The sequence below is a fragment of the Rattus rattus genome, chromosome 2, assembly GCF_011064425.1.
Source record: "Rattus rattus isolate New Zealand chromosome 2, Rrattus_CSIRO_v1, whole genome shotgun sequence".
Lineage (NCBI taxonomy): Eukaryota > Metazoa > Chordata > Mammalia > Rodentia > Muridae > Rattus > Rattus rattus.
In genome coordinates this window covers 179574859-179597002 of record NC_046155.1, presented here as the reverse complement: position 1 = coordinate 179597002, position 22144 = coordinate 179574859, and the positions used below count along the sequence as shown (strand labels likewise).

The following is a 22144-nucleotide window of genomic DNA, read 5'->3' as shown; positions in this document are numbered from 1 at the left end:
GAGGAAAGAGACCACCATGGAGTAGGAGGAAGACACGGAGATCATGAGAGGGGAACATGATTAAGTACATTATACACATCAATAAAATGCCACAATAAGTCATTTTTATACAATTAATATATACTAGTACAGTTTTAAGGCTTTATTATTACTCATTCATATATTTCTGTATGTATGTTCACATGAGTACAGATACCTATGGAGGCCAGAGGAAAGCATCAGATCCCTCTCCAGCAATAGTTACTGCCTGTTGTGACTGGGTGCTGGGATTGAACACAGGTCCTCTGCAAAAGCAGCAAGCACTCCTAACCACTGAGCCATCATCTCTCCAGTACCTTACTTGATTTTTGAAATTTAATATTGATACCCATCATAACACATTAAATCTGCTTCTCTTTATTTAAAAGCACATCACTTATCTCTCAAATTGTTCAATCCATCCATCAATCACTAAATATTTAGGTTGTATCTACAATGCAAATATGAAATCACCAAAGATTCTGTAAATCTAGACACCCACATCATTTTTTATTCAGTAAAAATGTATCAATCTTCTAGGAATAAAAATGATGGGATACTCAAGACAGAAACCTTGGGTTGTGGTTTAATAAGGGGGTTACTGGTCACTAAGACAATCTTTGCCTTGTTTTCTATTGGGCTTTGCAAACTTCTTGGGTATTTCAGATTTAGTTATTGCTTGGTGTGCTACTATCACATATTAAATGGAAATACTTTTATTCTATTTTTTTGTTAGAATTTAAGGCTTATGGAGTTTTGGAGCCAAGACATATTTGTAGTTCTTTTAAAAATGGTGTAGGAGAGCAAAGACAGGGCCTGTCCATGCTATGATAGAGGTATTCCACTGAACTACATCCCTAGTCCTTAAGAAATGTTTGGTGCAGGTATAGAGGTGGTCCAGGTTTGAAGACCATGATCAAGGCCAATGGAGAGTCTTCTTCAGCACAGTGTGGACCTCCTTATTCCTTAAACAGTAGATGATAGGGTTGCAGAGAGGTGTGACCACCATGTAGATGACAGACAGCACCTTGTTGAGGTCCATGGACTTGATGCGGCTGGGGCGGCAATAGATGAAGAGAGCCGCTGAGTAGAAAATGCCCACCACTACCAGGTGGGAGGCACAGGTGGAGAAGGCCTTGCGCCGGGCAGCAGCTGATGGCATGCGGAGTACAGCCATTCCGATGGCTGAGTAGGAGGCCAGGGACACCAGGAGTGTTCCACAGAAGATGACAATGGCTGAGATGAAGTCTACCAGCTCTGTGAGGGCCACGTGGGTGCAGGACAAGTTGAGCAGAGGGGAGACATCACAGAAAAATTGGTTGAGGACATTGGGGCCACAGTAAGACAGGCTGGCAATGCATGTTGTTTTGGCTACTGAGACCACCAGCCCACCCAGCCACGAAGACAAGGCTAAGCCCAGGCATACTTGGGGCCTCATGAGCAGTGGATAGTGTAGTGGGCAGCAGATGGCTACATAGCGGTCATAAGCCATGGAGGCCAGGAGGGTGCACTCTGTGCAGATGAGGACTATGAAGAAGAAGAGTTGTGTCATGCAGAGTGTGAAGGAAATATGGTAGGGCCCGGTCCATAGCCCCACGAGTAGAGTGGGCATGGTGACAGACACATAGCACATCTCCAGGCAGCTGAGGTTGCCCAGGAAGAAGTACATGGGCTTGTGGAGCTCACTGTGACTGCAGATGAGGTAGATGATGAGTGTGTTCTCCACGAGTGTCAGCAGGTAGAGAGTCAAGAAGACAGCAAATAGGGCATCCCTTATGTCCAGCCTAGTTGACAATCCCAGCAAGATGAACTGCTGAACCCTGGTCATGTTGGCCAACTCCAAGGACTTCTCCATCTGTAGAGAGACAAGCCAATTGTTATCATCTGTCCTTTGGTAGCATCATGGTAAAAGCAATTAAAGGGATGTTTATGGTGTTTTGAGCCTTGAGCAAGTTAATAATTTCAATATCTCCTGGAAGTTGACTTAGAAGAAGACTCTTCATATTCTTGAGACGAAGGCTGCAGATGGTGATTCCAGTGTATAGCAGGGATGTGACCATCTGGATGATCGGAGGAAAAAAATTGTTCCCTGTGAAATTTGGGGAAGGAAAAGATTGACATCTACTATATAGGAGATTATAATTATCTCCATTTCAATTTTTAAAAAAACATTTCATTCCCAGGTTGTTTTCCCTACACATCAGTTTAGCAATATTCTTGAAATCTAGGAAAAATAGGATTTCCATCTCTGATGTTCTAAAACATGGTCCAGTCTAAACCACACTACCCTGAATGGACTTAATCTCTAAACCAAAGTCCTTTTTTCTTTAAAGTTATTTTATTTTACAAAGTTACATTATGCTATAGGTGTCAAATGATTATGCTCATAGACAAAAAGCTTTATTCTGGATAGTAGTGTTGGCATTCTACAAAAGTTGGTACCTCGTTTAGCAGAAGTATAGAGATTCCATTTTTTGGACCCTATCTGTTTAGTTATATATAAAACATTGACTTACAATTTGTAGAATGTTGTGATGGGTTGAAGGTTGGAGATCCTATTGGTTGTACCCAATGTAGATAATCATACGTATACTTATTAGCATTTACATACTACTGTTTAGGGAAAAGCTGGGAGATATAGAGGGAAATATGGGTGCAATCCGGGTTGCATATTCTGATCCCCCAAATCTCCAAGATCCATTGAGATTTTACATTATGTCAGAAACGTGTCATGAAGACTTTGTTGTTTTATTCAGTGCTGCTGAGTTCTGGTATGACTTAGTTATTCTGTAATTCTTTTTGAAGATTTATTTTTATTTTCTTTGCATGAATATTTACCTTCATGAATGCCTATGCATGCAGTGTCCATGGAGGCCATAGAGGGTATGAAATCACCTAAGCTGGAGTTATAGATGGTTGTGAGCTGCCATGTGGGTACTAAGACCTGGACCTGTGTCCCCTAGCAGAACAACCAGTCCTCCTAACTGCAGGCTATCTTTCTAGTTCCCCTGGCTTAAGCATTGTTAAATGGCATTTATAGTCTCTGTCCCACAGGGTGAGTGTGGGAATAGCACAGCCTACGATGACACAGTCAGTAAACTGCTGTAGCTCATCCCAACTCCATTCCTGTGTTAATCCCACTGGATGATATTAGCCCTCTGAAATCCAGGGCCAGAATATATGCCAACATACAAGACTAAAGAGCTAGAAAATTATATGATTTGAGAGTCCTTCTTGCTTTAGAGTACATGTAGAGGTTCCCCTCGGTGAAATTAAGCTCATGCGATGAGTTAGGCCCTTCCCCAGTGCCCCCTTCCTTATTCTTCTTTCATTTTCCTATCTCTTTTATTTCTGCAAGGATAGGCATTTTATTTTATACCATCATTATAAGCAAATATATTTACTGAACAATTCAATGCAACATCCCTTTCATCTACTAGGAACCAACTTCCTACAAGACACAGAACCAACAAAAAGATATAAAGACAGAACAGTTTCAGAAGAGTTTAGCACTATCACAGAGCTCATGAACTCATTATCTTGATAATCATGATATTGATAGCTACTCATGCTTAAATGATGAAAAGTCCAATGCAGGAGGTGAGAGGCTTCTTACCTGCAATGGGAAAAGTTTGGGAAGAGCATTTTGACAAAGGAAGAGCAATGGAAATGGTCTGAGGGTATAGGGAACTGCCTTAGAGAAAACCTGCTTCATATTCTACCGGATTCCCTCCACTTAAGAGTTTTAGCTCCTCATCCGGTGTCTTCTTCAAGGACACACTCGAAAATTTTCTCAAATATTTCATTTGTTTAAAATTGCATGTGTGTGTGTGTGTGTGTGTGTGTGTACGGTGTGCATGCACCATGGCTCATGAATGGAGGCCAGAGGACAACTTGCAAGATTCAGTTATCTCCTGCCATGTGGACCCTGGGAATCTAACTCAGGTTGTCCTGTTTGGGATAAGTGCTTTTACTTCCATCTCACCAGCCCAATTCAAGCATTTCTCATGGAGAAAACATCCATGCTCCTTCTAGAATGATCCCCACTTCTCTCACCATCATATGGTACGACCATGGGAGAGAAAGAACAAATTCAACTTGCCATTCTCTTCCAGACCAACTGAAGTCAATGTTGTAAAAATCTAGCCTCTAGGATTTGGTCTCAGTGTTCTAGATGACAGATGTTCGGCAACTCTTGGTCCAATTTTCCTACCTGTGATGATAAACTATTTCATCCTCTCCCCTCCCCTGCCCTCTGTTCCCCTCTCCTCCCTTCTCTTCCCCTCCCCTCCCTCTCTGCCTCTGTCTGGGCTCTTCAGCTTTGTCTTCTTTTCTATCTCCTCCTTTCCTTTATTTCTCTTATGTATATAGTTGTTTCATTTTATTCCTTGTTGTGATAAGCAAATATACTACCTAAATACTCAAGTCAGTATTTTACTTATCCTTTGCACTTTATTGAGCACTTACTCAGCCACGTTCTTAGAACTATGATAACTATGGCTCCTGTCAACCTCCTCACACATGGGCATATGTGTCTTGGTAAACATAAGACAAACTCATTACCTCACCATTTTTACCTAAGAACTAGTCTCGGGCAAGTCCTGTATCTTCACAGAGCTGATCCTTTCTTAGTAGAATCAAGATGGCCTCTTGTATGAGTCTCAGAGTCCTAGTTCCTTACTAGAATTGTTCTACTTTCCCAGCACAACGCAGAGATCACAGAGCAAGCTCAACTTGCCTCCTAAGCTCTGCATCCCAGCACAGTGGGATATTCTAAGACAGCTGCATATTCTAAGACCAAGAGAGTTTAAAATTCTAGCAAGGAGGGGGGAGGTGTTCCAAATACTCCACCGCTGGCTGAGGAGCTGAAGGTAATTGATGGGTGCAGAGGGAGCAACACTTACTTTTCTTGCACGGGTACTGGGGTGCTCATTGTTAGGTGGTCCATGCCCCAATGGATGATCCCACACAGAACATATGGGTAGCACTGATTGCACTTAGTGGGTTACAATATAAAGATAGGATACTGGCTGGAAAGATGTCAAAGATGTATTATGGGGAGACAGGGTGAGCCAGAGGGAGAGTGAAGGGTGGGTATGACCCAGGTATATCAGTTCTTTAAAGTTTCTGCAGAAGGACAGTTGATGGGATGGGGTGATGGCCCAGTGGTGGCATGCTTGCCTGTCATGCATAAGTCTCTAGGTTCAATCCATACAAAAGAAAGAAAATGTGATTTCTTACTGGAAGCTGAGACATTAAACTCTGATATTATTAACTTGCCAAGAGTAGTGTGTACAGAGGACTTTCAGTAAGTAAATGACAAATCTCCTCTACCCCATGTTTGGTCTCTCCTTTTCTGTTTAGTTTCTAGTCTTTTTTCCAAATACTTAAACTTTTGATATGAACTGATGTTTGTTATAAACACCATGAAGCTGAGATTCGTGGTGTCATCAGGTCTCAATTTCAGAGATATTATATCAGACCTGTGCTTTGGTAGACACTTGGATGTAAGTTAAGTCTAGTCCCAGACCCTTTACTAGGCTGTAGAGTCAGACACCAAGCCAACTGAAGCTATGTCCCATGCACATTTTTCTAAGCAACAGGGATATTATCACTTATCCTCATGAATTTATCAGAGGGGAAAAAATCAAAGTTTAGCTGCATGAATGACAGCCATGAAGTGCAGACAATGAGGGTCGTGGCAAACGATGCCCATTATTGATTCCTATTAAGGATGCCTTGGTGCTAAGCTTTAACTCTAGGCCAGAGAGCTGTCTGCAGGCTTCTTGAGCTTTGGACTGATTATTTCTGGTATTTATTTCTTATTTCTGGTATTTATTACAAGCTTAAACAGAAGCCTTGTTAATTTGTCATCAACAAGTGGTGTTTCTAAAGTCAAAGTTGGAGCTTCCATCAACCTGGGGGAACCCTTTGTTTTTCTCTGAGAAGTCTTTTGCCCTCTTGAAACTCTCTTCCATTCCTGGCCTTCCACTGATCTCTCTGCCTACCCACATTACCTTCTTCATGGATCCCTTTCTGTTCTACCATCCATAACTGGTTGCTTCAAATGCAATGATATACCATTAGAAATGCATTTGAAAAAACTCATATGTACACACACAAAAGGGTGATAAGAGCTCTGAAGTACAAAGAAAATATTCAGACAATACTCTGCCTCAAAAACGTTTACTAGCTGTTGAGCAAAGTCAACAGCTGCTGTTCAAAATGGGACAATATAATGTAGTTACTAAAAATTGAGTCCAAGTGTCACAAATAACTCATGGAACAAGTGGCAAATATCAACCAGCAAGAACATTCTATGTACAATTTACTCTATTTAGAGATGAAAAGAGTTTTGTGATAGGTCCTCTCAAGTTCTAGGTACCATGAAGAAACACTGAAAGCAAGATTTAAAGCTACTACTATTTTTTTCTAGTTGCATGGTGAAGTAGAAAATTTTTAGAAATTGGAGTTGGAGACATGGAGAGATGTTTTAATCTTAAGGTTATAAATGAAATATTAAGAATCAGGACCTAATTTTGACCCTGGGTATGAACAGGTGCTGCTTACAGCCCTCTAATTATTAGAGACAAAACTGAGGACAGCTGTCAAGGGAAGGTAGCATCTCAACTGACAATGACGCTCTTTAATTCCACAAAAACGTGTCGAAGAAGGACTTGGTGCAGAGAAGGCAGATCCTGAGGGGCCGGACATGTGGAGGCATGAAAGAACCCACATTTAACTAAAGGTGTTTGAAGAATTTGGAACAGTGTCCCTGGGAAAGCTTCTTAGTCTATTTAGTACCTTACGCATGTTCTTGGGGTCATCCATGAAACATAACATGAGTGAATTCTTTGGGATAGTAGACCATTTGAGGAAGAAGCAGAGGTTGTGAAGTGAGACAGACATGAACCAGCAGGATATTTCTCCATGGATAATTCTAGTGTGCAGAAGCCACTCGATCAATCTATGTTAGATGTATTTATCTGTCTTTCTATACATCTACCCATTGATCCATCCTATTTATGTATCTATATATGTACTTAAGTGTCATGTATCTATTTATCTATATCTATCTTCATTATCTATCATCTATCAATCTTATCTAACATCTACCTTTCATCTACCTACCTTATACTTTATATATCATCTATGTATTCCATAATTTATATAATCTATTTGTCTATCTACCTATCTATCCATTTTCTATCATCTATTTATTATCTATCTCACATGTATCCACATACATTTTCTATTACATATATCTATGTATTTCATGTCTATTCTCTATATTCTGTTATCTATTAAATATCTATATTGCTCATATATGTATGTGTCAATACCTATCTATATATTGAGATGAAACTACTATTATGAGGATTAAGCTGTTTTGTATCTCTAAAGTGTTCAGAATCTGTAATACGGAACTGATATCTTAGTTACACTAGAAAAGAAAAAGATTTGTTTCTGCTGTTCTTTGATTTCACACACAAAGAATAACACTAGGTCTTCATACCTGATAGTCGATGGTAGAGATGGTAGACAGGTATTGATCCTTTCTGGCTGGTTCTGACTATGGAGAAGACTCTGATACATACATAAATTCAGGTTTTGCTTAGAGATGGAGATGCCAAAGAATGATACTGTTCTGCCTTAAAAGGAGGCACACACACACACACACACACACACACACACAGAGAGAGAGAGAGAGAGAGAGAGAGAGAGAGAGAGAGAGAGAGAGAGAGAGAGAGGAGCCTTTGCCTCTTTGAATGGACTGCCCGCACTACAAGAAGGCATAGCCATGTAAACTTAAGCCAGAGCTTTGAACCCCAGAGACTTCTATGGTCTCTGTGGATTGGGAAAGGAGTGGCGAGGAACGCCTCTCACTGATGCTCAGTAGGGACTGAAGAGGATGGACAGAGGCAAGAAAGCTTCTTTGCCACCCTCAGTTCACATCAATGGACACTGATAATGTTTTCCTAACTTCAGGCCCTGCTCTTGGTACTGATGGGTCTGATGACCATAGGAGGGAAAAATCTAATTGACAAGAGGCTGAAATGCTGCTCACTGAAAGCAAGTTTGTTACACACATCCATAGCATCAGTGCTTACAGCAGCCAGAGATGGAAGAAACCAGGTTTCCTTTGAGAGCAACACAATGGAATATTGTTTAGCCCTGAAGAAGGGAAGCACTCTGATAGATGCTACAATGTGCATGTACTTTGAAGGCATTGTATCAAGTGAAATAGTCACAGAAAGACCAGTAGGGTCCTTCCTTCCTCTCTTCCTTCCTCCCTCCCTCCCTTCCTTCCCTCCCTTCCTTCCTTCCTTCCTTCCTTCCTTCCTTCCTTCCTTCCTTCCTTCCTTCCTTCCTTCATTTCTTGATGTTTGAGACAGGGTTTCTCTGTAGCCCTGGCTGTCCTGGAACTCATTCTGTAAACCAGGCTGGCCTTGAACTCACAGAGACCTGCCTACTTCTGCCTCTTGAGTGCTGGGGTTAAAGGGGTGCATCACCACTGTCTGGCAATTTTTTCTTTTAAAAATAAACTTTTATATATCCTGTGAAATTCTATATATGTATTCTATGCATTTTTGATCACATTCATGCCAATTTCCCCTCCAACTCCTCCTCCCCTCCCCCCAACATTTTCATTTACTACTTTATATATTTAACTACTTTCTCCCAAAGACAAAACCCACACCGTTTACAGCAACCAAGAAAAAAAAACCCACAAGTATATTTATAGAATTTTCCTAATGCACTATTTACTCCTCCTATTTCCACCACTTTTATTTTATTTTAGAATATCTTTTGTTTATTCCTTGACAATTCTGTAAGTGTATACAATGTGTCTACATTGTATACATCCACCTCAACCTCTCCTTCCACTTCTTCCAGACAAGTTCTCCGTCCACCTTTGTTCCTTCTCCCTTTTCTTTAAAAAACCCATGGAGTCTAGTTCATGCTGCCTGCTGAAATATAAACTAATCAAGCTAGCTTGACCTTCTGCAGGTAACGGCAGCTGCACTGAGTTCATATGTACCACAGCCTTGACATGTCTAGAAGACAACATTTCACAGCCCTCCATTCCTGTCCTTCAGCGTTTTATTCTACCATGTTTCTTCCTGGAAATCCACTAATCCTGAAGCCAGGTCACCTTCTGTCTTTCCATGTAATCTAGAATGCTTGTGCAAAGCCTTCCACACACTCTATTGTTAATTTTATGCCCCTAGTGAGAAAAAGTGTATGGACTCCTGACAACAGATTGTTTTTTTTTCTTATGATGGAATGTGGTCTACCCTTCAAAACTTAAACTGAACACTGAAATATTTGGAAAATATTTATTACCTCTTTATGTCTCTACCCAAATGGGGCTGACTTCTTTCTCTGACCAGGCCACATGGTGGGTCCATAGTTGGTCATTTTCTGAATGAGGACAGAAGGATATTAAAGAGGATTAATCTCAATAGCTTTAAATGCCAGCTTTGGCCTATATTTCACAAGTTGTACACTTTGACTGATTAAGCTGATTCTAAACCACCAAAATAAACTTCCATGACTTTGCCTTTCTCTCAGGTTCATTGAGAAGCCAAAATTAGTATATGTAGATGTCACTCAGCTCAGTGTAAGTTAAATTATCTTTCAATGGGATCATTTTTATTATTACACGTATATGGGTTTTAAACATAGACTTTTTTGAAAACTAAATTAGACAAAACATTTAGAATGTTGGCATGAAAATGAATGCTTTGTAGATTCTCAAAAATACTAGCAGATTTCCATCATGTTAGAAATGTTGAGTCTATGGTCATACCACCCTGAACATGCCCAATCTCATCTGATCTTGGAAGCTAAGCGGGATCAGACCTGATTAGTACTTGGATGGGAGAAATATTGGCTTCATCACTCTCAGGGATCTACTGATGTAGTAGCTATGTTTTGTACAGAGGGGCAGAAGATTGAAAAATTATTTAAATATTATAGTGCTGTTATGGGTTGAATGATAAATGTCTGTCACAGTCTTGGGCATTTGCATAGTCTGTCCCCAGTTGGTGATCCTGTTTGGGAACGTTTAGGAGAGCATAGCCTTGCTGAAAGGGGTGTGCCACTGGGGGTAGGCTTTGAGGTGACATTCCTAGCTCACACTCTCTCTGCTCTCAGCTTGTGTTTCTAGGTATAAGTGGCCAGCTTCCAGCTCCACTCCGCCATCATGGACTCAGCCCTCTGAAACCATTAGCATAAATAGTGTTTCTTCAGCAGGTGCTGTTGATCATGGTGCTTTATCACAGTACCAGAAAAGTAACTATTGTAGGTGCCTACGGTAGACCACAGTCTTCTAAACAGCAGGAACTTCCTCCACTTCTCCAGGGTTAATTTTATGCTCTGCAAACAGGAAGGAATGGACTGGAGCTCAATGGCCTTATGATGTCCAACACCCAGGGTTGCTGTAGAGAGATAAAGAAGCAGTCAGTATAAAATATGCATAGTAGATGATGATGGTGGTGACGAAGATGTTCAAAGTCAATCCACAGTGGATTATTGTAATGGTGCTCTGATAGGAGTACCATGTGCATAGATATTTTTATTTTAACTCAGCCCAGAGCTGTGTAACCCAGAGGATTATGCAATTTCCCAGAACAAAACCCTTCAATTGGCTAGGTAGTGACAGCAATGTGGCCACAATTGCCACAGTCACCATTGTCATGACCATCACCACCACTTCCACCATCATCACCATCATCCCCTCTCAAGTACTAGGTTAGTTGTCAGTGCTAAAATCGGGACTCATGCCAATAGGTGGGAAGCCTAACCCAGAGAGGCTTTAGTAGGACTGAATTTATTTGTTCACAGAAGGGAAGTAGACCATGGGGTAGACCAAACTTCAGGTAGGATTAGATCCAGCAATTCATCAGTCAATAGGATTTCATTGCTATTTATCTACTAGTTTTGGTTTTCTTTTGTTGACTTTATTATCAATGAAAAAGCTGTCTTGATTTTTTTTTTTGTTAAGGTTTGTTTTCATTTTTGTTTATCTATGTGTGTGTATATTTATGTAAGGGAATATGCCTGTAATAAAACCCAAATTAAGACAATAGAAATTAAAGAAAAAATCTGAAAAGGAAATATTAAGATCTGGCTTTCTGATGTTGATTTATTAATGTCTCCATTTCCTCAGTTGTCCCTCTATGACAGTTATGAAGTTAGACGAAATTCCAGATAAAGGCTGAGGGTATTAACTCCCTCTTGATTTTATGTCTCCCCACAGGGTTTGGATTGTCTTGACAATCCCTCTTGCACTGAGTCTCCCCTCTTATACTTCAGCTACTGTCATGAAAAGCCATTCCTGAACCAGCTCTTGGGTCTCAAGAGAAGTATATGGACCAAAGCTTCAATAGCTGATCAACATCCATTTGCACGAGCAAAATTAGTCCATGTGAAAAATACCACTCAGGGGGGTCCAGCCTTGATTACCTAACACTCAGCTTATTGAAAGTGAATGAGAATAAGTTACAGGCTTTAAGACACTAAAATTTAAGATGGTTATATGACATTCTTGCAGAAGATGCTAGCTAATGCACTCTAGTTGGTTAAGTGGATTCATTTGTCTACCTTTATTTAAAACAATCCTGATCAGAAATGGAGAGTTTGATGTTCTGCCGTCTCTTAGGTAGGAAAATGGAAGCAGCCATGGATTTCCTAGAAGAAAGTCAAGGTGTTAGGCCACACTGGGAAAGAAGGGCCTCAAAATTTCTTGACCCTGAGAGCTGGCAACGGAGAGAGAGTTCATTCATGGAGTCTAGAACCTTAACGTCCACAGCACACACGCCCAAAGGCAGCCTTGACCTCCTTGTTCCGCAGGCTGTAGATTAGGGGGTTGAGCATAGGGGTCACCATGGTATACGACAGGGACACCACTTGCTTGCTCTCAGGAGAGTAGCTGGCCTTGGGGCGCAAGTGGATGACTCCCTGTTGTGCCATAAAACAGAATTACCACTATAAGGTGGGAGGCACAGGTGGACAGGGCCTTGTGGCGCCCAGAGGCTGATGGCATCCTAAGGACAGCAGCCAGAATCATCACATAGGATGTGGCTATGAGACAGAAGGGAACCATGATGACAAGGACGGTGGCCACGAACACATTGGCCTCGAAGACTCTGGTGTCTGCACACACCAGACTCAGCAGAGGTGCTATGTCACAGAAGAAATGTCGGATACCCCGTGCCCCACAGAAGGGGAATTTAAAGAGCCAGATAGTGAAGACGAGTGCAACAGGGATTCCTGCCAGCCAGCAGGTGGTAGCTAGCAGGTGGCACAGCTGCGGGCTCATGATGGCACCATAACGCAGTGGCCTGCATATGGCTAGAAAACGGTCCCAGGCCATGACTGTTAGGAGGAAGCACTCAGATGTGACACAGGACAGCACAAGGAGCAGCTGCAGGGCACAGCTCGTGGAGGACACCCCACGTCCAGGCTGCAGCAGGGTCACCAGCAGACGGGGTGCTACATCCAGTGAGAAGCAGATCTCCACCAGCGCCAGTTGACGAAGGAAGAAGTACATGGGCGTGCGGAGGCCTAAGTCCAGGCTGGTGAGCAAGACGATGAGCGTGTTGCCTAACAGCGTGAGCAGGAAGGCTGCCAGGAAGAGCACTGCGAGCATTGGGCGTAAGGAAGGCACGTGTGCAAAACCCAACAGCACGAACTCCAGCTCGTGTGTGCGGCTCTGATTGGCCCAGGGTGGCACTGCCCAGGAGGGTGGCATGGGCCCAGGATTCAAAGGCACTGCGTTAAGGACCAGGGAGGAACCCTATAGAGGGCTGAGGGAGAAGAAGATCAAATCCCCTTACAACTAAGGTCTTAATTTAAAAACACCTCAGTTAAAGTGTGGGATAAACGGAATGACCTCATGTGCTGACCTAATTCTTCTCCATTTTCCCTGGTTTATGCTCTTCAGATCTCCAGCATAGGTGCACCACCTTAGAGTCTTTGCACTGTTCATCCTCTGTCCTCCAAACAATCTTTCCATGTCAATGTATGTGTGCTGATTCTTGGCTACATCTCGATACACATTTCTCTCTAGTCTCTAACAGGTTTTTATGATTCTGAACACCTACCGTTCTCTCCCCGACCCCCTAGGCCTCTAGCATGACCTCCTCAGGACCTTTGCATTTACGCAGTCCTGTTCCCTCCATATGTTGACATTGTTAGACTGTTCTCAGTCTCCAGGTATATATTAAAATATCATCTTTGAGGTTGCCGAGTTGGCTCAGAGAGTAAAGAAGCTTGCCACTAAGCTTGGAAGACCTGAGTTCAATCCTCTATACCTACACAGTGGAAGTGAAGAGCGAAACCTGTAAGGTGTTCTCTGACATCTACATGGCATATGCATTCATCCACTCCCACATCCCTTTACACACCAATACATAACAACTTCTGAGGGCTATAACTTGATGGCCAGAATAAAACAAGTGACTGTCCTTTCTACTATTTATACTATCTGACTGTGGCTGTAATTGAACAAATACTAGATAGCATTTGCCTCCTATTCGAGAAAGTCTATTCATTCTATAACCTGTGAGCACCATGGTACATCATCTTCAGGCCATGAGGTTATTCTTCACTAAATAGTGCCAAAATTTGTCTCTTGTGTGGATTTTATGAAAAATTAATTTTGAGTAAAGTATATGGAATTCCTGAGGCTGTGGAGATGGCTCAGTGTGTACAGAGCTTGCTACACATGCAGGAAGATAAAGTGTAGACCTTCATCACATAAAAGCAGGGTGTTTTCTCTGTAAATCATGGGGGATGTGGTACAGAGGCAAGAGGATCCTAGGGCCTGCTAAATAGCCAGAGTCTGGCTGAAACAGTGGGTTCCCCATTTGGTGACAGACCCTGTCTGAGAAAATAAGGTACAGGCATTGGACCAATGGTGTAGTGGGTGAGAGAGCTGGCTGTGAAAGCCTGGGGAGCTGTGTTCAAATCTAACACCCATGTAAAAATCAGCTATGGCTTTATATGCCCATAACTACAGTGTTGGGGGAACAGAAACAGGTGCACCATGGGAGTTCTCTGGCAAACCAGTGTAGTTGAAATGGTAAGCTTCTGGTTTGCTGGGGGGCTGTGTCTTTAAGAAGTGGGGCAGAGAATGATAAGACACAATGCCTTCCTCTGGCCTCTGCAAGAGTGCTCATGAACACAAACATGCTCACCTATGTGCATGCTACATGTACATACATCAAAAACCATTTAAAAAATTAAAATAAAAAGGAACAAGTGAGTGAAGACACCTCTGGTCTCTACATTCAAATGCATGAGCCAGTATACCTCCACATGCGCATTCTAGACATGGGCATTGTCATGGATATTGAAGACTCTCCTGTATCAATGTGGTGTAAAGAATCCTTCCTCATTCTCTCTGATTGGTTAAGAAAAGGGCTGAACAGCAAAAAAGCAGAGAAGGGAGGAAGGCTGGACTTCTGATCCCAGGTAGGGGTCAGAGGGAGGAGAACCAGGAACAAAAGCTCACCATTAGATAGGTGAGGGTCCAGGGGCAAAGGGGCCACACAACAGAAGGAAGAGGAGGAGGAGGAAGAAGAGGAAGAGAAAGAGGAAGAAGGGGAGGAGGAAGAGGAGGAAGAGGAGGAAGAGGAGGAAGAAGAGAAGAGACCATAAGTTCAGGCATAAAGAGAAATCACCAAGGGAGTTCTCCATGAGGACAGAAAGCTATAGCAGAGTGAGGCAAGGTGAAACTAAATGTAACTAACTTGGGTGTATAGCTGGGAAGTATCTAGATAGCATAGAGGGTTAGGAATATCTGCTCAATTATTGTGCTTAAAGTTTGTTGAATAAATTAGTAGGTATCAGTCTCAATTATTTGGGAGCTAGCTAGGTTAGAAAAACCTGCCATCTTTAAACTTCATCCTACACACACACACACACACACACACACACACACACACACACACACACACACCAGAAACTGGGCTATGTTCAAATATATCCAAAGACATCAGCGACTTCAAAGCTCTCTTTTTAATACTCATTGCATGAAAGATCAAACTTACTTGTCTAATCATGACAGTCACATTTTCTTTGGGAACAGCTCCCAAATCCATCCATCCATCCATCCATCCATCCATCCATCCATCCATCCATCCACCCACCCACCCATCCAATCCAAAAGGCAATTCTGAGCTGATATTGTAACCAGATACTGTAGCAAAAACTGATTTTTGGATCCAAGTTTTAAATGAAAAAGCGAGACCTGTCCCTCAATTTCTGATGCTTGGGCAGATAAAGGGGCACCTTTTCATCAGAAGGTGGTGGGGTGCAAATAAGGGTGTCATAGAGTGACATCCTAACACCTGTAGGAGTCTAATACCTGTAGCCTAACATATGTAGGCTCTACACGTAGCCCATCAGACATTTCCACAGCAGGATTTGTTGCAAGTGTATTTCTTTACTTACATACAGATCCCTGGGACTTAACATATGCTTGGCTCATTGTAAGTGAAGAATCAATATTTACCAGATGGCTGAACAACTTTGCCTTGTTCATAATTCTACCCCTCAGTTTTATTTCTGTGCCTGGCAAAAATACCAGGAACTCAGAAGTACTTTTTCTGAACATCTGAAGACAGCCAGGGTCCTCATGCTCTTTTCCTTGGAACATATTCATAATTTCCCACACATTCACACTCGCTCTTCATTCTTGTGTGCTGGCTTCTCACACTCGCCTTGGTGGTAAATGCTGTTCTCACCTTCTTCACATAGGACTGAAATTAAGCCAGTTCCAGACCATGTGGCACCTGGTTGTGCAGCTCCATATCTAGAAGTGACTTCTATCATGAATGAAACTGAGGTGTTCTGGTGGGTTTGAGGGCATGACCACCTGTGCTTGGGACGCCAGGAATGGAGTGGGGGACATAGACAGGCAGATTCCCAGAGCTTGCTACCATCTGTCCTAGTAAAAGAGGACTGGTTCAGTGAGATACCTGGTTTTAAGATAATAAGGTAGGGAGACCATACATATACAGCTACCCAATTAGACAAGACGGATGAAGCAAAGAAGTGCAGGCCGACAGGAGCTGGATGTAGATCTCTCCTGAGAGACACAGCCAGAATACAGCAAATACATAGGTGAATGCCAGCAGCAAACCACTGAACTGAGAACAGGACCCCCGTTGAAGGAATCAGAGAAAGGACTGGAAGAGCTTGAAGGGGCTCGAGACCCCATATGAACAACAATGCCAACCAACCAGAGCTTCCAGGAACTAAGACACTACCCAAAGACTAACCCTGGACTCTGACCTCATAGGTAGCAATGAATATCCTAGTAAGAGCACCAGTGGAAGGGGAAGCCCTGGGGCCTGCTAAGACTGAACCCCCAGTGAATGTGATTGTTGGGGGGAGGGAGGGAGGGGAGGGGGAACACCCATAAAGAAGGGGAGAGAGAGGGATTAGGGGGATGTTTGCCCGGAAACCGGGAAAGGGAATAACATTCGAAATGTAAATAAGAAATACTCAAGTTAATAAAAAAAATAAAATAAAATAAAATAAAAAGAATAAGAAAAAAAATAAGGTAGGGAGACAGAAGATAACCTATTCAAGTGGTTCTTACCCTGTGGGTCACAACTCCTTTAGGGTAGAAGAACCCTTTCATAGGGGATTGTGTAAAACCATCTGCTTATCAAATGTTTACCTTGCAGTTCATAATAGTAGCAAAATTATAGTTATGAAGTGGCAACAAAATGATTTTATGGTTGGGGGTCAACAGAACATGAGGAACTGTAATAAAGGGTCATAGTATTAGAAGGTTGAGAACCACTGGTCTACATACTGCTCTGACCTCTGCATGCTCGTGCACAGGCACACACAGTATCACACTCATGTGCAGGCACATTACCCTCATGGGGGAGTAGATCTGTCTTAAGGATGTGGCAGAAAAAAGTAAAACACAGACTGACATCTTTCAATTCCAAGAGGAAAGTGATGCTCTTAGCAGTATTCCCAATGATGTGGTTCACTGATTGTAGATCAGAGCTCTACATTCGAGCTTTTCTATCTAACAGACTTGGGCTCCTGGGTCTAAAAAATAAATGGAACTTTATAAAAACGTACTCTGTGCACTGTTAGATGATGCCATCTCCACAGTAACCTCCCGGCGTAGGTCACAATCACCTTTCACACAATGAGCATTACGAGCTTATAACTGACCTTTCTTCACGTCTCCTTGGCACCTGCAATCCAGTTTTTTAAAAATCACATTCACCTAAATGATGAGTGAATACATTGTGTGTGTGTGTGTGTGTGTGTGTGTGTGTGTGTGTGTGTGTGTGTGTGTGAGAGAGAGAGAGAGAGAGAGAGAGAGACAGACAGACAGACAGACAGACAGACAGACAGACAGACAGAGATATGCTCTCTTTGTGAAGCCATCCTTAAGACACTGCCTTGGTTAATACACTTTGGTGGATGTATTTTTTTTTTTTTTTTTTTAACTTGAGTATTTCTTATATACATTTCGAGTGTTATTCCCTTTCCCCGCTCGGCAACACATCCCCCCCTCCCCTTCCTTATGGGTGTTCCTCCCCACCCTCCCCCATTGCCGCCCTCCCCCAACAGTCTAGTCCACTGGGGTTCAGTCTTAGCAGGACCCAGGGCTTCCCTTCCACTGGTGCTCTTACTAGGATATTCATTGCTACCTATGAGGTCAGAGTCCAGGGTCAGTCCATGTATAGTCTTTTAGGGAGTGGCTTAGTCCCTGGAAGCTGGTGGATGTATTTCTAACTCCTTTCCAATTGGTACCCAGACCACCAAACATCTTCACCACCTCTTCGGGAACTGACAAGTGATGTCTCAGCTTATCTGAAGGACTCTATCTGGTATTACTTATTCAAGCCATATTCACTGAGCATCTCTCTGTTCTTTTACCAAAATGGACAAGGTGACAGGAGATCTTGAGAGTGCCTGATGGTAAAGTTAGAGGCGCAGGGAGACATAAGGAGGCGAGGTGACTAGTACTGAATGAGGGGTGCTGTTGATTGCATGGTAGCGGCAGATACCTCAACAAGGAGGTACCGATGCATACAATTCATTCTAGGGGATACATCACTGGCTACTGCTGATGGATTGGATGTGAAGGAAGAGGATGGAGAAGAATGAGACAAAACTGTTAGGAGTCTGGCCATAGACTCAGAATGACTGAATTTGCTCAGATTGAAAGATTCAAGGAGGTCAGAAGGAAGAAGAGTCCGTGAGACTTCCCTGCTAGGTTGTGGAGAAGACAGTTGGGTCTATGGATTGGAGCTTGGATGCAGGACTCAGTGTGCAGGTGAGTATTTGAGCCTCTGAAGTATGGGGGGGGGGTTCAGCCAGCAATGCTTCAGCTAATCCACAATGATGAGAGAGAATTAGATTCTCTGTGCCCTCCTTTGTGAGAGTAGGAATATCTATGACAATCCCAAGGCTTGTGGCTGCCATATGGGTAAACAAAAAAGTTGAATAAGTTTGCTGGAGCAAAAGTGTAGATGTGAGCTCAGTATGCCCAGCTACAGACAAGCACTATCATGTGCTGCCTGAATACAACATTCATAGGTCAATGTCAGCTCTGTCTGTGCCCCTGTGTACTTTTCCCAAACCACGTGGAATGTTTGAATGGGTACACGGGATGCCCAAATCTCCACTTACCTGGAAATGGTGAATCATGATGCTGGGAACCTTTGTTTGGTATTCCCTGCTGTTCAGTGGTAGAAATCAGATGTGGCTGGTTCAGATATGGGATCCTTCCTTTAAACAAGAACCTCCACATCTCTAAATACCCATTCTACCACAAAGAAACCATGACACCATTCCGAAGACAGACAGACAGACAGACCTTATTTTGGCAGCATGATGTCGGTAGTTAATGAGGGTAGGTTGTATCTTGGTAAGAAGTTGACTCTTAAGTCCATGACTCACACGTACAGGCAACTATGTCAGCTGAAGGCTATTCAGCTTGGTTATAGCAGTCATCACACAAAGTATTCATATATGAAATATCGCCCTAACAAAAACTCACTGGAGAGTGGGGAGGGAGCGATGAAGGTAGGGAGAAAAGAAGGAAGGGAAGGAGGTATGGAGGAAGGAAGGAGGGAGGGAAGAAGGGAAGCAGGGAGAGAGAAAGGGAAGGAGAAATGAAGGAAGAATGGGAGGGAGGGAGGCAGGGCAGGAGAGAGGGAGGTGGGAACATATAAAGGAAACTAGTTAGGAAGAGGAAAGGAAGTGAATCTAAGGGGGACACAATAGTGGAATGGAAGGTTAAATACATTATATACATGTTTGAAGATGCCGTAATGAAGTGTTATTTTGTATCATTTCATCAGAGATAAATGATAGTCTTCTAAGATCTCAGAGCAATTTCCATGAACAGAAATGACAGGGTCTGATGCAGTTCAAGTCCAAATTCATCGTGTAGCAAAGGATGACCTAGAACTTCTGATCTTCCTGCCAAATTTAAAAAAAATCAAGTTGCACACCTTAAATATATGCAATTTAAAATTTCTAACCACACAGTAAAAATTTGAAGGACAGAACACAGTCCTACCTTACACAGTGGGGAGACCCTAATGAGACTGCTCATAGCTTCTCCTGTACCTGCTGTAAGATTCGAAGATCACACTGCTGGGAAAGTGCCAGGCAGATTGATCATTTCATTATACAATTTTATTACTTTAAAAAGGAAAATGTGTTTTGTAAACCATAAGATACTGTTCAGAGCTATTAATCTATACATAGAGACAGCAATGGTGTCTTCCTCAGGACAGTGGGGGAGACAACTCTGGCTGATCAATGAAAGAGTGCTCACTTTACAGCAACGTGGGCTAGATGGATGTAGGTCAGTAGGGAGAGTGCCTATCTAGCAGGCATAAACCCTGGGCTCAGTCCCCAGAACCTGTGCATGGCTATAAATACCTGTAATCCCAGCACTTTGGAGGCGGAGGTGGGAAGACTAGAAGTTCTAGGCCATCCTTTGCTGTACAATGAATTTGGAGTCAACTTGAACTACATGAGACTGTCATTTCTGTTCATGGACATTGCTCTGAGATCTAGGGAGACTTTTACTCATCTCTGAGCCTTGGTTTCCACACAGATAAAGTGGGGTTAGTAAGACCTAAACTACCATATTAAGAGGATAAAATTCGGGGTTGGGGATTTAGCTCAGCGGTAGAGCCCTTGCCTAGGGAGCGCAAGGCCCTGGGTTCGGTCCCCAGCTCCGGAAAAAAAAAAAAAACAGAGGATAAAATTCAATGTTGGGATGGTTGGGTACCTCACAGACCTGGTTCCTGCCACTAGCTCCCATGACTGGGAATTCCATGCAACAAACAAGAATAGGAAAAAAGAGGGCCTGAACTTGCTGTTCTTCCAGAGGATCCAAGTTCAGTTCCCAGCACCCAAGTCAGGTGACCTACAAGGTGTACCCCACACACATGTAAATAAAACAAATCTTAAAAATATAAAGCTTACCTGGAATTCCATCACTACAGATCATCCCTGTGGGGGTTTGCCACATTTCTCATGGTGTGTGTGTGTGTGTGTGTGTGTGTGTGTGTGTGTGTGTGTGTGTACATGGGTATGTGGCAACCAGAGGTTAACATCAGGTCTCTTCCTCTGTCACACTCCATCTTGCTTTTGAAAACAGAGTCTCTCGCTGAACCTGGAGTTTGTACTTTCAGTGAGGCAGGTCAGCCAGTGAGCTCCTGGGATCTGCCTGACTCCCCCTCTCCTTGCTTCTTACCTCTATGATACTTTCATCCATCTCTCAGCCTTTCAACACAGGTAAAGTGGGACTAAGAAGACCCCATCTTCACTATTGAGAGGATAAAGTTCGTGTTAGGATGCTTGCGTAACTCACAGGCATGCTTCCTGCCACTTGCTCAACTGAGCCATCGCCCCTGCCCTGTAGACCACTTTTAAAAATAAAATTAAAATGGGTTTTCAAGCAGATTTTGTCTTTCGTGTTTTCATCCATGGGGTTATTTTTCTGTTATTAAAACTGGCTGGGCAAACTGCCAGACTCGTAAGGCAGACAGTATCCCTTCAATTCTAAATTACATGGGTCCTACGGGCAATCCTTCATTTTGTTGTCAATCCAACGAAGTGTGCAAAACCCTCCACTTGTTTCATGGAGCTACGGTGAGGATGAATTGAACCAATGCATTATTGTATTCTCTGCATGTGAGATAGCTCAGTGTGTAAAAGGATTTGCCGCCACACTAAGTGACCTGGATTGATTCCCAGGATTCACATGATGTAAGAAACGAGTACTCAGGCTGTTTCCTGACCTTCATACATATGCTATAGCATTAGGAACCCCACACACAAAATAAATACATTTTAAAAAAAGATTTCTTTGCAGTCCCAGCACACAACCATCACTTATGTAGGTGCTGTTTTATTACTTCACACAGTGAAGTTGTCTTCAGCTTTATATATATTTTTTTTATTATAAAGAGTGGGGTACGATGGTGCACATAGGTAATCCCAGTCCTAAGGAGACTGAAACAGGAGGGTTATGAGTTCTAGAACAACCACATTCAACTACTGAGACCCTACTTCAAGCCCCTAAAATAGTGCAAAGGACATTTATAGACAAACTTTAGGCCTGTCTTAACTTGTAGAAGTTGATTGTATTTTAAGATAATTAAGAGAAGGGAAAGGCACAGAGGATGTAAGAAAGAGGATGTAGGGACATAAGAAAGACAAGACAGGAGATAAGAATAGAGAGAGGGAGTTAGGAAGAAAGAGATGGGGAAGTTGAGAAGGGAAGAAGATGGGAAGGAAGAAAAAACACAAGAACAGAGGGGAGGAAGAATGGAAGATGGAAGGAAGGAAGAAAGCAGAGAGGAGGGAAGAAGGGAGAGGGGGGATTGCTTTATAACTATTGAGTATGTTTTACTTGAGATCACCATTATTCTTGATTTTCAGATTGAAAATCGAGAAGCTCAGATCAGCGTGTCCTTCCCAAACACACCGGGGATTCTTGCTCCCTACCACCGTAAACCTGTCATAGTTCTGTTCGGTAAAGTTAACTATTAGGTGATGACTGAGGCAAGAAACCAAAGCCCAGGGACCTTCCACACTTGCCAAGCAA

The 22144-nt window shown here is 42.7% G+C and overlaps 2 protein-coding genes across 2 annotated transcripts; both read right to left on the bottom strand.

The window, feature by feature from the left end:
- Positions 1-934: 934 nt before the first annotated feature.
- On the bottom strand, positions 935-1873 carry LOC116892731 (olfactory receptor 5-like). Its single transcript, XM_032894605.1, has one exon. It carries the CDS (start codon positions 1871-1873, stop codon positions 935-937), a length of 939 nt encoding a protein of 312 aa, XP_032750496.1.
- A 9950-nt stretch (positions 1874-11823) lies between these two features.
- LOC116892728 (olfactory receptor 10A7-like) lies at positions 11824-12778 on the bottom strand. Its single transcript, XM_032894602.1, is given in 2 exon segments — positions 11824-11985; positions 11987-12778. Coding segments are annotated over 2 exon segments (954 nt in total).
- Between the last annotated feature and the right edge of the window lie 9366 nt (positions 12779-22144).